At 38.9% G+C, this 16214-nt stretch overlaps 1 protein-coding gene across 1 annotated transcript in view; it reads right to left on the reverse strand.

The window, feature by feature from the left end:
- LOC122807522 (solute carrier family 26 member 6-like) overlaps positions 1-16214 on the reverse strand; it is a 516873-nt gene that overhangs the window by 391843 nt on the left and 108816 nt on the right. The window contains exon 5 of the mRNA XM_044078447.1: positions 7003-7167. Coding sequence (XP_043934382.1) covers positions 7003-7167 — 165 coding nt within the window. The remainder of the gene's footprint in view (positions 1-7002; positions 7168-16214) is intronic.

Below are 16214 nucleotides of genomic sequence, written 5' to 3' on the forward strand. Positions count from 1 at the left end.
CATCCTTTCCCAGATTTATGACTTTATAAATAAGGAAGCAGATTTCATAGCCACTGTGGAGAATAGTGAATCTCAAGGACAGACAGTCATGAGGAGGGGAACAAAAGTATAGAAGTACAACCCTCCTTGATCCAGATGATGAATAGTAATAAGAAAAGGGTCTGACCCCCCCCCCCCCCCAAAGAGAGAAGCAGAAGCAAAGCAGACAGCAAGACAATCCTGAGATTCAGAGGGTAACTAACTGGAGATGAGATGAGATGAACATACCTGTTTGAGATGGACAGTATATGAAAAATATCTTGAAGATGAAGTGAAGAGATTGGATGCAAAAGGATATGGTATGATTAATGGAATTCTAAGGGCAAAACATGGGTCTTGGCAACTTCAAGTGACCCAATACAAGCTAGAAATTGAGTCTTTAAGGAAATCATATGCAAGAGAAGCAGAAGTAATGAAGCAAATGACAGGATCAAGGACTTTTACCAGGTTTGGCAAAGGCATGTGGAATGCAAGCTAAATTCAGGGGTAGTGATCCAATAAATTAATTGGGTTCCCTAACACTGAAGGAAAATAAGTTTAAAAATTGGCCAATAACTTTCACAGACAAGATAGGTCAAGGTTAAACATGTGGTAGCATCCTTGACAGAGCTGAAGAGAGGGAAACAGTTATGGCTAAAGTACAGAACCTTCAAGAGCTGGTGACTGCCTTACATGCATTTCATGGGGCAGTGATGCAGAAGGAGATAGAACAGGCCATTCCACTGTTAAAATCGAATTGCTAATAAAAGATTCATGATACAAAGGGCAAAAAAGTTTTCTGGCTTTTGATCAGTACATATCAGTATGAATCCATTTTTATCACTTCAACAAAGTATACTCATAGTACTTGCTTTCAAGAAAAACTTATGAAAAAATAGTACAGAACAGTAGAACCACAACTTGAACTACTTGGATTTTTATGTTGAGGAATTACACTCTTGAGCCTGTACATCAGTCCTCTGGTAAACATTTATTTTACACGATTCACTAGAGTTGCATGCTCACTTATACAGGTTAAGGCCAAACTCACTTAAAACACAGTACTCTTTCAAAATCAGTTCTTAATATTTTTTCAGAGTAGTTTTTTTGTGGACTAATAGAACAGCAGCTAGACAGCAAGTATTTGAATTAATTATTCAACATACATTAGCAATGCTAGCCTTTTTAATTTGCTGCACCAGTCTACAACCATATCTCTCAATATCTAACCAGTCAATCAAAAAAAAAAAAATCTCAAGGAGGCTGTACTAAGAAAACCTCCTAAACATCTGCATTTAGGGGTCGCAGGAACATGCTTTCTACCCGATCATCAATAACATTTTCATTCTCCAAATATTCTTGAAATTTAGCTTCATAAAGTAAACAGAGCTTTTATAAGTTAACACTTTTAATTTGAGGATACTGCAGTCAGCAGCTCAGTGAGATAAAAGCACACACACACACACACACACACACACACACACACACACACACACACACACACACACACACACACACACACACACTCACACACACACACACACACACACACAAAAACAGTCAGATGGGATATAAGATATGCTGAGCAAAAAATGGCTGTTATGTTGAGCTAGGGATAGCAGAAAAGAGTTTGGCTCAGCAACAGTAAATGCTGATAAAGGGGAAAGGAGACACAACAGGCGTATTGTTTCAGTCCTGATTATTACCAGAGTGCAAGCTTAATTTTGTGACTGGGTTGGAATTAAGAGCAGCACTAACTTTAAATGCAGGATATTTACAGCTTAGGACTAGCTAACCTGAGAGGAGGAACAACAGGAAATGAAGGAAATGCAGATGAATGGTGCATGGCTTAATGGCGGTTAACACCTGGTTCACCAAGATAGAGACATTCACAAGATCACATACAAGTGCGGTCATCATGCAACTCAGGTAGATTACCTCCTAGTAGGAAAAGGGCATTGGCATCAGATCAGGGATTGCAAAGGCATCCTTAGTTAAACAGTCAACCCCCAGATGATAGAATAGATATGTGGTCAAGCTAGGTAACTAGGTATGGGCGTAAGGTGCATAAGGAAAGTTGGTGGTGGAATGCAGACATTCAGGAATTTAACAAAAGAGAGAAGAAATACGGGAAGAAATGGATCATAGAAAAGATGGACCAGGCTAACAAGGAATAATAGTTGAGTAACAAAGAGCTTTAGAGAGCAGTCTCACTGGCAAAAAACAATACATCAGAGAAACTCCACTAGCTTCTGGAAAGTGACTAAGTAGATGGCACAAAGAAGCCCTATCAAGTTATAAGACAAAGACAGAAAGATAAAGTAGTCATTAGCAGATGTCATTCATAAGAAGCATCAACAATAATTTGTTTTCCAGGCCAGAGCACATCAAATGCAGATGCAAGGAGGACTTCCAAAATGTTCCAAATGAAGAAAACCCACCAGAAGCTGTACTACCACATGCAGAGACAACGTCGAAAGAAGGAGAAGCCACCCTAAAAGAAGTATGAAGTGCACTAATGAAATGAAGCCAAGGAATGTGGCATGTTCAGATGAAGACATGGCAGGTATAATTAAGACTCTGGGTCCATCAGGGGAGAAATGGCTCTGAGTATTCATCACAGTATGTAGAGAGAGACATTCTCTAGATAACTGGCGAATAAGCAGTCTATTGCCAGGACACAAGAATAAACAGGATAGTCAAAACTGCAAGCAGTAAAGAGGTATCAAACTGCTGTCACACCGGGTCTACCTGATAATATCAAAAGCAGACATCGTCGGAGACTGATTCATTGAGATGACATCCATGAAAACTCACTTCATCGACAGACTGGATGAACGAAATCCTTCCCAGGGTAAGGCACCCAAACACACAAAAAAACAACATTGGAACATTCAAAACCCACCCACACCCCCCCAATGTGGGGGGCTGCACCCCCCACCCCCCAATTAAATATACCAATGCCAAGATCGCACTACAAGGACAAAGTTCACCTTCATGGCCAACAGGTTACTTACCCTGGGAAGGATTTTGTTCATCCAATCTGTCGAAGTGGGTTTTCATGAATGTCGTCTTGATGACTCTGTCTTTGACGGTCAGCTTTCAATATTCTCAGGTAGACCCATCATACTACATGAGAATGCTGAAGAGAATGACTTATAAATGAATATGCAGAGTAGTAAATAGTAAAACTGGAGATAAACAACATCAGGGTGTAGTACAACTGACCCAATGTTTGCAGTAAGAGAGATAGTAAAGAAGAAGCCAGAGACAAGAACATTCCTAGACTTGGAGAAATCATATGATAGGGTCCAAAGAAAGCTGATTTGGGCAGTCCTGTAATGGTTTAAAGTCCCAGAGACACTGGTAAAATTAGTACAGGCTATGTACAAGGACTCAATTACTAAAATATGAACAGTGCTTGGAATCACAGTGAGGTACCCAGTGGGAGTGGGTATACATCAGGGTTCAGGTTTGCTCCCACTCCTGTTTATAGTGGTGATAAACTACACTGGTAAACAGGTCGGGGGAGAGAACAGCAATGCTGCTGTATGTAAATGATGTGACACTACATTCAGTTTCTGAACAGAAACTTAAAAAATAATATGATAGGGGACTGGAATGCAAAATAAAGGCACATGCAATGAAATGAAGTACAGGAAAATAGTAATGGGAGTAAAGTGGAAGAAAGCAAAACAAACTGAAAACAGAGAGAGATGGGCAAATAACGGAACAGCGTAACAATTTCAACTATCTAGAGACATGGCTAAGGAAAAAGGAAGTCTGAATGACTAGGTGAAAGCTAAAATCAGGGCAGTCAATAGCAAAATGTGTCAGGGGTTATGCTTATGAAGGAGGAATGCCAAAGAAAGCTGAAAATATGGGTTACAACAAAGTGGTGTGAGTAGTGTTACTATGTGATACAGAAAGGGAATGTACAGCACTTGAGGAAGCTTGAGGTGATAGATGAAGTACCTAGATGGAAGTCACATTAGGAAATATGAATAAATGAGGACATCAGAATGGAAGCCAAAGTATCCACAGCTGTAGAGAGGGACAAGCAGGACAGATTTCAGTGGCTCATTCACATGTACAGGAAAACACAAGGTGATTTGGTAGAGTTGATTGGGGGAGACAGGAACAAGGCAAGAGATACAGATGCTGACTCACGAGATGGACTGACTGTATAACACCTGAGTATGATGGCTAGAGGAGGTAGGATAGTGGCACTGAACTGAGAGAGGTGGTTAAATCTGATACAACACCCTGACTCCATGAAGACAAAATGGGAAAAAAGGGGGTTGATGATGATGACTAAAGATCTACTTACATATAACTGATGCAAAACTTAACAACAGCAAATTGAACTGGTTAAGCTTATCAAAAATGCACTCACTAAAACTATGGGTGAGGTAATGTTCATGGTCATTTTTGTAATGGAGCAAACTCTCCTGCAACAGCATGTTCAAGAAATCACCTCACATCACCCCTTATTTATTAGACTAATAACAATGTCACACAAATGTCGGGAAACAGAAGACCCTGAATGCATTCTCACATTTTTAGACATTTTTCAGCACTTTGGTAATGAATTTTGTCATTTATGTAAACTGGCTGTAGGACAGAACCCATAAAATTAAGCTGGCAAGTGACACTTCATAAAGAACAAAAGTAACCAGTGGAGTACCACAAGCCTTTCCTTTTTGATATCTCTCTCTCATTATCTATCTATCTATATATATATATATATATATATATATATATATATATATATATATATATATATATATGTATACATATATATTTACTTTCTTACTACAAACACAGACATATAGTTAAACACATTCACAGATGACTGCAAGCTACTTTCCATTGTCTGTTCCCCCATTCATACAGAAGTGTTTCATCAAGACATAGGCCTTATAACCCAATGGTGTACAAAGAAAGGGCTCAAACTAAATGCAAAAAAAAAAAGTACAACATTGCCCCCTTTGGGAAATAATCCTTATCTATAACTTACAGCATAGTCAGTACCCCATTCCAATGAAACTTAAAGCACAGTCAGTACCTGTTTCCACACAGCCACAGTAGACAGGGATCTCAGTACCTGGGTCAACAATTCTCTTAACTTTTACCATCATGTTGCAAGAAAAGTTAGGAACTCATTCTGTCTAATACAACTGATTTCTGAAGGTAACTCATCTGGGTCACAGGGGGGTCACTTCCTCTGTACTCTGCCTAATTAGACAATTTATTGAATACAATGCCCCTTTTGTTGTGTTCCTTGCAAGACTTATTATATAGCTGATGAAGAAAAAAAAAAAGGTTATTTAAAACCCTGAGCTATTAAGAAAGTCTAGAAGCTCTATTGCTATGTTCTCTCTTATATACTCCTGTGTGGAGATCTATGCCTGGAATTCCATATAATCAAAGAACCCACTTTAACAGATTTGTTATGCTATCACAAGATGAATGGCTAAACAAGCATACAAATCATTGATACGAACCTCCAACAACATAAAAATAAAGCCTATTGATTGGACAGATTCATTATCCAGTAGTTATCTCATCCTTGCAACAAATTGCTTCTGCATATTAAGCAGAATGGCACCCTTGTTTCATTTGAGTCTAACATTCATGTTTGGATGTCTACCAACAGGCTCACCCCACAGACTAGCATGTTTTTCCCTCTTGAAGTGGTGGGTACATCTTGATGCTAGTTTTGACAAAGCACACACAGTGTTCAAACTTACTTGCATTGTAGTTCCTGTCATCCTATTATCCTTGATCTTGAAAAGGGTGAAAAACTGGCTCTCAAAACAGAAGAGCAAATATATGTCAAAATGTTTCAGGTCTTTCAAATTCAGGTAGATAGGACTGGGGAAATTGCTTTCTTCAAGATGTCATTCATGAAATGGTACACATCCCTTGAAAGAATACGTTCCATTTTGAGAACACTTCCTGTCTATTCTGGTCACTAGAGCATTTTGATAATGTACCTGGGCATTTGGGCAAAATAGTTTGTGCATGCACCATCTACTATATTTAATATCTCAACCATATGGGGGTACATAATTGCTCATAAATTCAGATTCCAAGCAAGAGTTAAAATAGCCATATTTTGATGTGCTAGCTTTATCCAAAAATTATCCTAAGATTTTTGAATGTATATACTCAAATGCTATATTTTATTCTTATGAATTACAGATTCTAAATTAAAACTTCCATTATATAATTTCCAATATTTTCCATATTGTTTCACAATGATGATTTTATCAGTTTTTTCTTTTCTCTCTCTGGACAAAACTGCGTTGTCCTTGCTATCTGCAACATATAAACAAAACAAATTTTCTGTTATCAAATTCCATTTTCACTTGGTTATGATCAGTTTCTCTGTTATGTATCATGAATCCTGAAATATTTATTTATTTATGTCTGTACATAATCCTTTATTTTTACCCATTGACGTGTTTGTGAGATACACAGTACAAAGGCTGACATGTAATGCACCATTTCTTATTATCCCTCAGACTTTTGCCATTAACCTAGTATTAAATAATGGTGTTATGGCTTGCAAATTGATTTTTCTGGAGTCTAACTAAGAGTTCTGCCCTAAAAATAACTCTTGGAGCTATATTATAATTAGATTTTGTATTATAACTATTGCTTTCTGCAATGGAATCCTTAGCTAGTCATTCACCCTGTCCACTTTAATCGTCTGTGAAAACAGTCTTCCATCATATGCTTCCCTGGTTAAAAATGGTAGCATGAATCAAATGTCTTTTTAATGGTTGGCTGAATGTGTTATGAAATACAAAAAAAACAAAAAACTGTAAAATGATAATGAAATTACAAAGCAGTATGTAAGGTGAAGTGAAATGATGCAAATGTACAATATTAAACAATTAAAAAATCTATCACTAGAAATGTTTTAAGAAAACAAATTACAAATTATATTAACTAATTAAGATTTTTCTCACGTACAAATATAAATGATGCAGGTCCACTGTATCTTTTAACATTAACTCCAAATATGTACTTGAGCTGTGATAATGTGACATGGAGGGCAGCCGCTGTTGTGTATGCACAGACAAGGGGTCCGGAGAGGTAGTTAACAACAAATCCAAACTGTGTGAGTCCCAGCAGCACCTGTTGGAAGCAAAAAAAAGGATATTTTTGTATTGCAGAAATAACATTATAAAAGAGTACATTCCCCACTAAACTGCCTTGCTGAACACTTGCTAATTAGAAAAATAGCATTTTTCTGGTCTTAAACTCAAGGTTGTGTTTTGATTCACTATAATCAATATACTGATCTTTTTAATTTCCTGATATGGAATGGCATTGCTGCAAGTGATATTATGAATGGTATACAGTATGTTGCACTAAGTTGCTACAAATATATTTAAGTATTTTTAACATTTTCAGTGCAGAGTAATCAGTGCTGTTCATGCAACATAGATCCTGCTGTTAAATGACTGTGTTACCTTTCTAAAAGTATACCGGTCAGACTGCTTGTTGGCAAAGTATTTGTATTCTGAGTTGGCAGATTGGTGAAACTTATTTGAAAATAGACTCTCGTTGCCCAGTTTTTGTTAAAGGAAATCAAAACTTTATGATCAGGCTTACTTTCCGTGGGAATTGTTTACCCACATAAACAGATATCTGCCAAGGGCAATAAGGTGTAACACCAGTACAGTGGAACAAAATAACTCATATACAGTATTATTATAAATTTATGATGGCACTGCATACCATGAACATTGCAGTGGAAGAAAATATTTGAGCTCTTTAAATGACTAGAAAGGTTATTATTGACTCACCATCAACAATGGTGCTAAACATGTATTGTCTCTTAGCTCATACTGATTCTATGAGACATAAATCAGACTTAAGGCTCGATTGTCTCAAGGAAGGGTGGTTTACTTATCTGGACACACATCAATTATGTCTCTGGAATGGAAGCTAAGGAAACTGGGCTTCCATGGCAATCACTATAACACATTACTAAAGCAGTAACATTGTCCCACCCAGTACTTTAAACTACCTTAAATATCAGAGTATGTGCTGAAGGGTCATCTATGGGTGGGGTGAATTCAGTGTTAGGATCGTAGGTATGTACTCGGCTAGCTGCCTTTGTGGGTCAATTTAAGCCTTGTAAATTTCCCTTTCAAAGGTGAGATAAACACCTTAACCATTATGCCAACCCCTGCCACCCCCTAGAATGCCAGTTCTAGCTCCTCATGGGGAGTAAGGGCATTAGCAAAATCTGGTGTTATCCCTGCACATATTTTATCAAAGGTGGTATCGGAATTCGTAGAGAATAACAAACCCACCTCCTGCCCTCTGCTCATTCAAAGGCTCTTTTGCTCAGCCATCCCCCATAAAATTGAATAAATGAGCAAGACAAGCAACTAATGGCACCTAGATACCTGATGTCAGCAGATGAAAGGGGGTTGGAGACTTATAAAATGGGTACAGTGGTACTGAAAAAACAGTATAACTGAAACACCAGCACAACTGTCAGGAAAAAGAAAGACAATACACAAAATTAAATTTAATTTCTTAAAATACTTAGGAAGAAACATAGAGTAGGAAATGCTTTCCAGATGTTTAATTTCTATCCATATCCAATACAGTTTGAAAGACTACTTGCAAGTATAAAATATCTACAGTTGTAACTGCCTTTCTAAACTATGGCAGTAGATTTTTAAAATGTTGCTACTCTGAAATGCATTCCAGTATTTTTAAGTGTTCTATTCTGTATGCAATAATTCAGGTTATAGTCACTTACGCATTTACTTCAGTTTTTTTTTATATTTGATCAACAAAAAATTAACAATGATGAATAATAAAAACATTTTTAGTTTTAATATTTTTATAACCTGATGGACACCATATTGGAGTATTAGAGCAAGATACTAAATCACAAACTCAGCACTAAAGGGAGCTGCTTACCTTACTTAACATACATGGTGAAGGGAGAACTCAGATCAACTACCCTAAAGAAGAAACTTGTATTAAGTTCTACCTAGAATCTGAGATAATAATGTATGAATCTCAAATGCATAATTTCTTTTGAATCACCTGCCTGTCAATAATGCTAAATTGCAATAACAAGGATGATTGCTCTAAGTAATTTAAAGACCATCAGCATAGGACAATGGCAGGTAACTTCATTATATAAAAATATAATTCTTGATGCAAGAAAGATTAAAAGAACTTACATCCACAATCCACACAAACTAAATCATTACAAATCAGTGCTCTTCATTTTATCTAGACATTGTTCCGGCCCCCCTTTAAAATAAATCACACCAAACACATAAAGCCATTTGATGACCTTTATTGAATATTATTAGATAATAAACTTTATTCACACAGAAATAACAACAATTATCTTCATCAATAACGATCTCAGGGAAGAGTACCTACTCACCCTGGATGATTATACCTCAGGGCAACGTACCTACTCATCCTGTTACCTCCTCCACCAGGGCAGCGTACCTACTCACCCACCACACTTAAATAGGCAGCGTACCTGCTCACCTCCTGACAAACCAACCATTAACCAATGAATTCTCCTTTATTCAATAGTGTCCAGAAGCTCACTTACTCCCCCATATAATGCAGGACCTCCTTCCTTAGAGGGGGAACAGAAGAGGACAATCCTGTCTTTCTTCTCCGCCTTAAGCAACCAAAATCTTCCATAAAAAAAGGGGGGGGGTGGGGACGGCCACCAACTCACGCCAAAATGTGCTTGCTTCCTCTCAGCCCTAACACTTAAACCTGCTAGAAGTCCCTCCATCCCCCACATCACTTCCCCTAAGCTCCCTTTGTCTTTAACCCTTTAATAACTACACCCAAAGCCTACACTCTAACCTACCTACCAAAACACTCAACCATTAACTTCCTAAAGCTATACCCCCCACCTTTACTACCTAAGAGTGAGACCAGGACAACTTAGTTTGCTTGCTTCCTCTCAGCCCTAACACTTAAACCTGCTAGAAGTCCCTCCATCCCCCACATCACTTCCCCTAAGCTCCCTTTGTCTTTAACCCTTTAATAACTACACCCAAAGCCTACACTCTAACCTACCTACCAAAACACTCAACCATTAACTTCCTAAAGCTATACCCCCCACCTTTACTACCTAAGAGTGGGACCAGGACAACTTAGTTTGTCCCAAACATCATTTGTCTCGGCCCCCCTTTAAAATAAACAACACCAAACACATAAAGCCATTTGACGACTTTTATTGAATATTATTAGATAATAAACTTTATTTACACAGAAATAACAATTACATTCATTGATAACAATCTCAGGGCAGCGTACCTATTCACCCTGGACAATTATACCTCAGGGCAGCGTACTTACTCACCCTGTTACCTTCTCCACCAGGTCAGTGTACCTACTCACCCACCACACTTAAATAGGCAGCATACCTGCTCACCTCCTGACAAACTAACCATTAACCAATGAATTTTCCTTTATTCAAATAGTGTCCAGCAGCTCACTTACTCCCCCATACAATGCAGGGTCACCTTCCTTAGAGGGGGAACAGAAGAGGACAATGCTGTCTCTCTTCTCCTCCACCAGCCTAATCCCAGGCTATTCCCCCTCCTAAACCCTAGCCTCAACCATACCCTCTAAAAACAGCTTCAAGTGAAGATTAAACAAATCCAACCCCACCTCATTCAAATGCACCCCATCCGATCGATACCAGACATCTTTCCCCTCCCCAAAATCTCTATGTTCAATAGTATGCATCCCCAAAATTCTTAATTGCCCATCCAATCTCTGGTTAATAAACCTCCTTATCCTTTCAATAGCCCTATAACTATAAGCATTCCTCCAACACAAATGAGGAACCAACTCTGACCAAACAATATCCATACCTGGGTACAATGTCTGCAACCTCAACAAATCCTGTAGAATAATATCCACTAATTGCTTCTTAGAAAGAATTCCAAGAACATTGCCTTCCAAATGAATCACTAATATGCGAGGACACCCCACCCTCAATTTAACCTATTCAATTCATGGAGCAACCTATCCCACCTAAGACCCCTAACCCCATACCAAGTCACTGATCATCCTAAATGGAACAAACCCAAATTTTTTCCATCTTCCTTGACTAACGCACGCTTCTCCTTCCAGTGGATATATGAGTGCCCCAGGATGACAATCTGTTTCCTTAAAAAAGAAGAAAAGAAAGTCATTAATTAGACCAATAACTTTTATCTAATATATGATAAAAATGCATTTGAAGATGGCCTCCACACTCTTTTAATAACTTTAATGGAACTGCCTTCTCTAGCCATACCTGAAGCCCTGCCATTTCAAAAAAAGTGAGCTGCAAATCTATCAGCTGTAAATCCCATGCAACATAAAACCCTCCTAATCAAACATATGAATCTACTACTTGACACCACCTTCCCATCCACTGAGCAAAAAATTAACTCAGATAAACTACCCATCTACCTCCTCCTGAATTCCTTGGCCCACCTTACTGGACAAAGGCTAGCATTCCTGTCAGGCTTAAACACCACCTATAAACCTTTACCCAGTTGATCTGTCTTACTCTTCCGTAACACAATAGTAACCTCTCCCTCACCTATGATAACATACTTCCAACATAAAGAACCTAACAACTCAGGAACATGGAAGGTGCCAAAATATAGCCATATACACAGTGTGCCCCACATGAAATAATCCAAAGACCCACCTTGTAATAGCGCTAACCCTTTCAAAAAAACTTTCAATACCACCCTCGTCAGCGACCATCGCATATCCCTACGTTCCCCAACCACTCTCCCCCACCCCGTCAACATCTGACCTACTCTCCATGAATTTGTAAAATCCTGCAACTATGATACCCTAGCGAAAATGCTAATAGCAGCCAAATCCACCCTGACCGTCTGTAACGCCTTACCTAGTCTCCAAGCTTGAGCTACATATTGCAACAATAATTCCTCTGACCATCCCCCTTCCTCTTCTGGCAACTGCAGAACAAACTGATCAAAATTAGAAAGAGCCCTACCATAAGCCTTCCTTGTAGAGGGAGCCCAAGAATGATGCACCAACCACCAGGCTACCTCGACTCAAGGTTCCAAACCTTCTCTGGCAGGATTTCTGGTACTTCCTCTGTCCTTGGAGCCAACAGCCAAAACCTGCAAAACTGAAATTGGGACAAGCTATCAGCAATATCATTCTTTACACCAGGTATGTGCACCCCTGTAAATGAAAAATTGATTAACAGACTCTGCAAAAGCAATTTAAGTAATACTAACAACAACAATCCTGACTTAGCCGTCTTCTTTTGTAGCACCCTCACCACAGCTATATTGTCAGAATGAAAAACTACTCACTTGTCCTGTAAATGCTCCTTCCACACTACAGAAGCTACCCATATAGGGATCAACTCTAGGAAGGCCATATCATGCTTTCATTCCTCTTTCCATGCCTGAGGCCATTTAGCCACAAACCACCGACCTCCAAAGTAGGCCCCCATACTAGTGTCCCCAGCTGCATCCATAAATAACTGAAGTTCCTCATGCCCTATCCAGTCAGACTGCCAGAAAGACATTCCATTTAAATGTCACAAAAAACCCTCCCACAACAACAACAACAAATCCTCTTGCACCAAGTTGGACACCCTAACCCAATGATGTTTACTCCGGCCCGCTTTCAACATAAATGTCACCGACCTACAAAAGGGGTGTCCTGGGTGTACTGCTCGACAGGCAAAATTCAAAAGCTCCAACAACTCCATGACTGATCAAATCCATATCTTATCCTTGCCCAGCACCAAACGTATCACTGTCCTAAGCCTCTATGTCTTATCCTTGGACAGACAAAGCATTCCTCGCTCCACGTCTACTGTTAATCCCAAAAATTCTAACACTCTCACTGGACCATCCATCTTATGCTGGGCCAATGGTACCCCCAGCTCCTCGCACATGCTATTAAACTCCCGCAAACCTTCCTGTGCCCCTGCCCATCCTTCACCCACCAGAAGAAAATCGTCTAAATAGTACACTGCCTTTTGCATTCCCACTCTCTGCTGCCATACCCAATGTAATACCATACTAAACTTCTCAATTGCATATGCTACTGAACAACCCATAGGCATACCTTTGTCAAAATAGTACTTTTCACCTACCCTCATCCCCAGCAATGGCCAGTTCTCCATCCTAATTGGCTGCAAGCGAGGCAAGCGAAAGGCATACTCAATGTTAACTTTAACCAGCCATGGGTCCTGAAAATCCCTGATCACCTTCACAGCATCATCCAAGGATGCATAATGCACCCTAACCTCCTCCTTTGCAATAAAATAATTCACTGAATTCCCTTACGGATGAGACAAGTGATGTATCAATCTGAATTCCCCATCCCGTTTCTTTGGCAATAACCCCAAGGGTGACACCTTGTAATGACTGAAAGGTGGATTGTCAAAAGGACCCATTAAATTCCCCACCCGATGCTCCTTCTCCACCAAACCCTCCAAAATGTCCTCTTTACATTGCACTGATCACAGGTTCTTGCAACCCCTCCACTACCCCCCACACTGGACTTAATAGGAACTTCCCCTATGAAACCCCTCATCATCATCATCATCATCATCAGCCCCCTTTTCCCCTGTAATATCTCATTCTTAATCGCATTGCAAGGAAACCACAGAAGCATCCCCCCAGAACCTCCACCTTAATGGGGAATGACGCCCCTTCCCCTACTCCCTCTAAAGAACCCACTTCCCTGAGACCCATGAAAATTGCCCCTACCCCGCACCGGTTGAAACCCTTGTGAAGTGAGAAACCCACCCTCATGAGCCATAACACTGGAATTCAATGCGGAAAGGTTTTGCCGTCCACAAAAAATGGCCGAATGACTCTCTCCACATCTTCAGCAAGTGTGTGCAAATTTGCACCCTACCCGCAAACCAGAGCCACTATTAAAAGATCAACACACACCCGCTCCTTCTCCCCTGCTCACCCTCCTGTTAAAGCCACCATAACTATCCATCATTGTGGCTAACAATATATCCGGATGACGCACCTCCCAACGTAGTAACCCCCCCCCCCCACCAAAAATGTGCCTACTTCCTCTCAGCCCTAACACTTAAACCTGCTATAAGTCCCTCCCCTACATCACTTCCCCTAAGCTCCCTTTCTATTTAACCCTTTAATAACTACACCCAAAGCTTACACTCTAACTTACCTACCAAAGCACTCAACCATTAACTTCCTAAAGCTATATCTCCTCACCTTTACTAGCCAGACATGGGGCCAGGACAACTTAGTTTGCCCCAAACTTCATTTCTTCAAAATGTCATCAATTACAACAAAAAATAATAGTTTTGAAAATCTACAGATCAGTTTGAACAGGACATGTCAAAGCAAGCATGTGTTGATATTTGAAACTGTACAAATGAGGAAATAACAGAAATGAAGTGGAATTTTTTTATGAAAGCAAGAAATATGTATTAAATATTTAAAGGCAGACTAACTCTATAATGCCTGTGATATTCTGACATTTTAAGGCAAATGGCTTTCTAAACTATCTAACCTTCTAGATGTATTTTTGAAGTAGGATGATCAGGTTTACAAAACTAAAAACAAAAACTGTTCTAAAAACAGTGTGCTCCAAATATCCACAAGAAAAAACGTTTAATAAGGTTTAGCACTTTTGTCCGATTGGACTCCATCAGAATCTACCAATTAATGTCCATATCATCTTTAAATACAATTAATTAACCAATAGAATATTATAGTCAAGACTCTAGATCCATATCACTTTAAAATATTTGAAAATCACTTATTAAATATAAAACAAGTTTCTCGTATAATATAATCCATGGGTATTAGAAATCTTAACGTTTGGCACCTTTTAAATATAGCAAATGGAAATCAAAGGTTTTCTTGGATTCCTGGGGGTGGTGGTGGTGGTGGTGGTGATGTTGACCCTTAATCATATCGCCAGTTTCAACTCATCAAAGTCCAGTATGGTTTCCAACTTTCCCTCCTGGGATTTCTTCTACCTTCTAAGTTATACAAAGTTGAAAAGATCTCTGAAATTGCTGCAATAACTGTCAATGTGCCACTGTTGGTTTATAAAAGGGCATGGAATATAAAGAACATCCTTGAGCAGGCCATAATAGAGGATAACTGAACTCTGCAGTACTCCCAGACAATTAAACCTTCATTCAGAGTTGTTGTTGTCTTTCGGCTTTTCCCAAGTTAGGGGTTGCCACAGCAGAACTCCAATCCACTAATGATTGGCAGTAGATTTTCATGAACGCCGAGGTGCCAGCTCGATGTTCAACCTTCAACGAAGGCACGCCCATTCACGCATGTCTTTCGAATGCTCACCCAACTGCGGGGGGGACATGCAGACTCCACACAGAAGGCACTCCCGTACTCCTGACATATTGCTTAACTCTAAATTCTTTATCAGTTGACAGTTAATAATCCATTTTGTTACATACAAGTTGATTCACAAGATTTATAAACTAGTAATCAGTGAGTTTTGTGTGACTGAATATAATACTTGGCCTGATCTATACCATCAAGAAAACAATACAACTCATCATCAAGCCAGAATTTTCAATAGATTATTTACAATTATCAACATTCACATTGCCTTTAAAATTAGTAAACTAGTAAGACAAATAAAATTTCTAACACATTTTAAGAGAGTCAGTTTTACTTTTATATGCTTAAGGTAATGTTGTGGGATCAAATGTCATTCCTAAAATCAGTACCAACAATTCTTCCTTCAATAGAGAATGCCAGAAATATTCAAACAATGGTTTGCATTCGCTCAAGATATAATCATAATTAGCAGCAAAGGTCAGTAATTCTATATGACATACATCAGATTAGGAGAAAAACTAACTTTTTTTGCCACCTGTTTCCTTTCTTTTATGAATGGAAACTGTCCCTTTCTTATGCTATTCAAATCCCTTCTTATCAAATGAGCAAAAAGTATTTCTATACTGTTGATTGGTATAACCTTTTAAGGCAAGTATACAGTATACAAGTAAGCTTAGTGGTCTGTAATAAGTGAGTTTGGATCTATTTATTTGCTATATCTTCTTTTAAGTTTAAACTAAGCTGATAAGTTCTTCAATCACTTCTCCTGGCTAGCACATTTTTGGACCTTACAATCGTAATAATCTTCAACCTTTAAAC

Source organism: Protopterus annectens, chromosome 7.part1 (assembly GCF_019279795.1).
Source record: "Protopterus annectens isolate FY-2018-M chromosome 7.part1, PAN1.0, whole genome shotgun sequence".
NCBI classification, from domain to species: Eukaryota; Metazoa; Chordata; order Ceratodontiformes; family Protopteridae; genus Protopterus; species Protopterus annectens.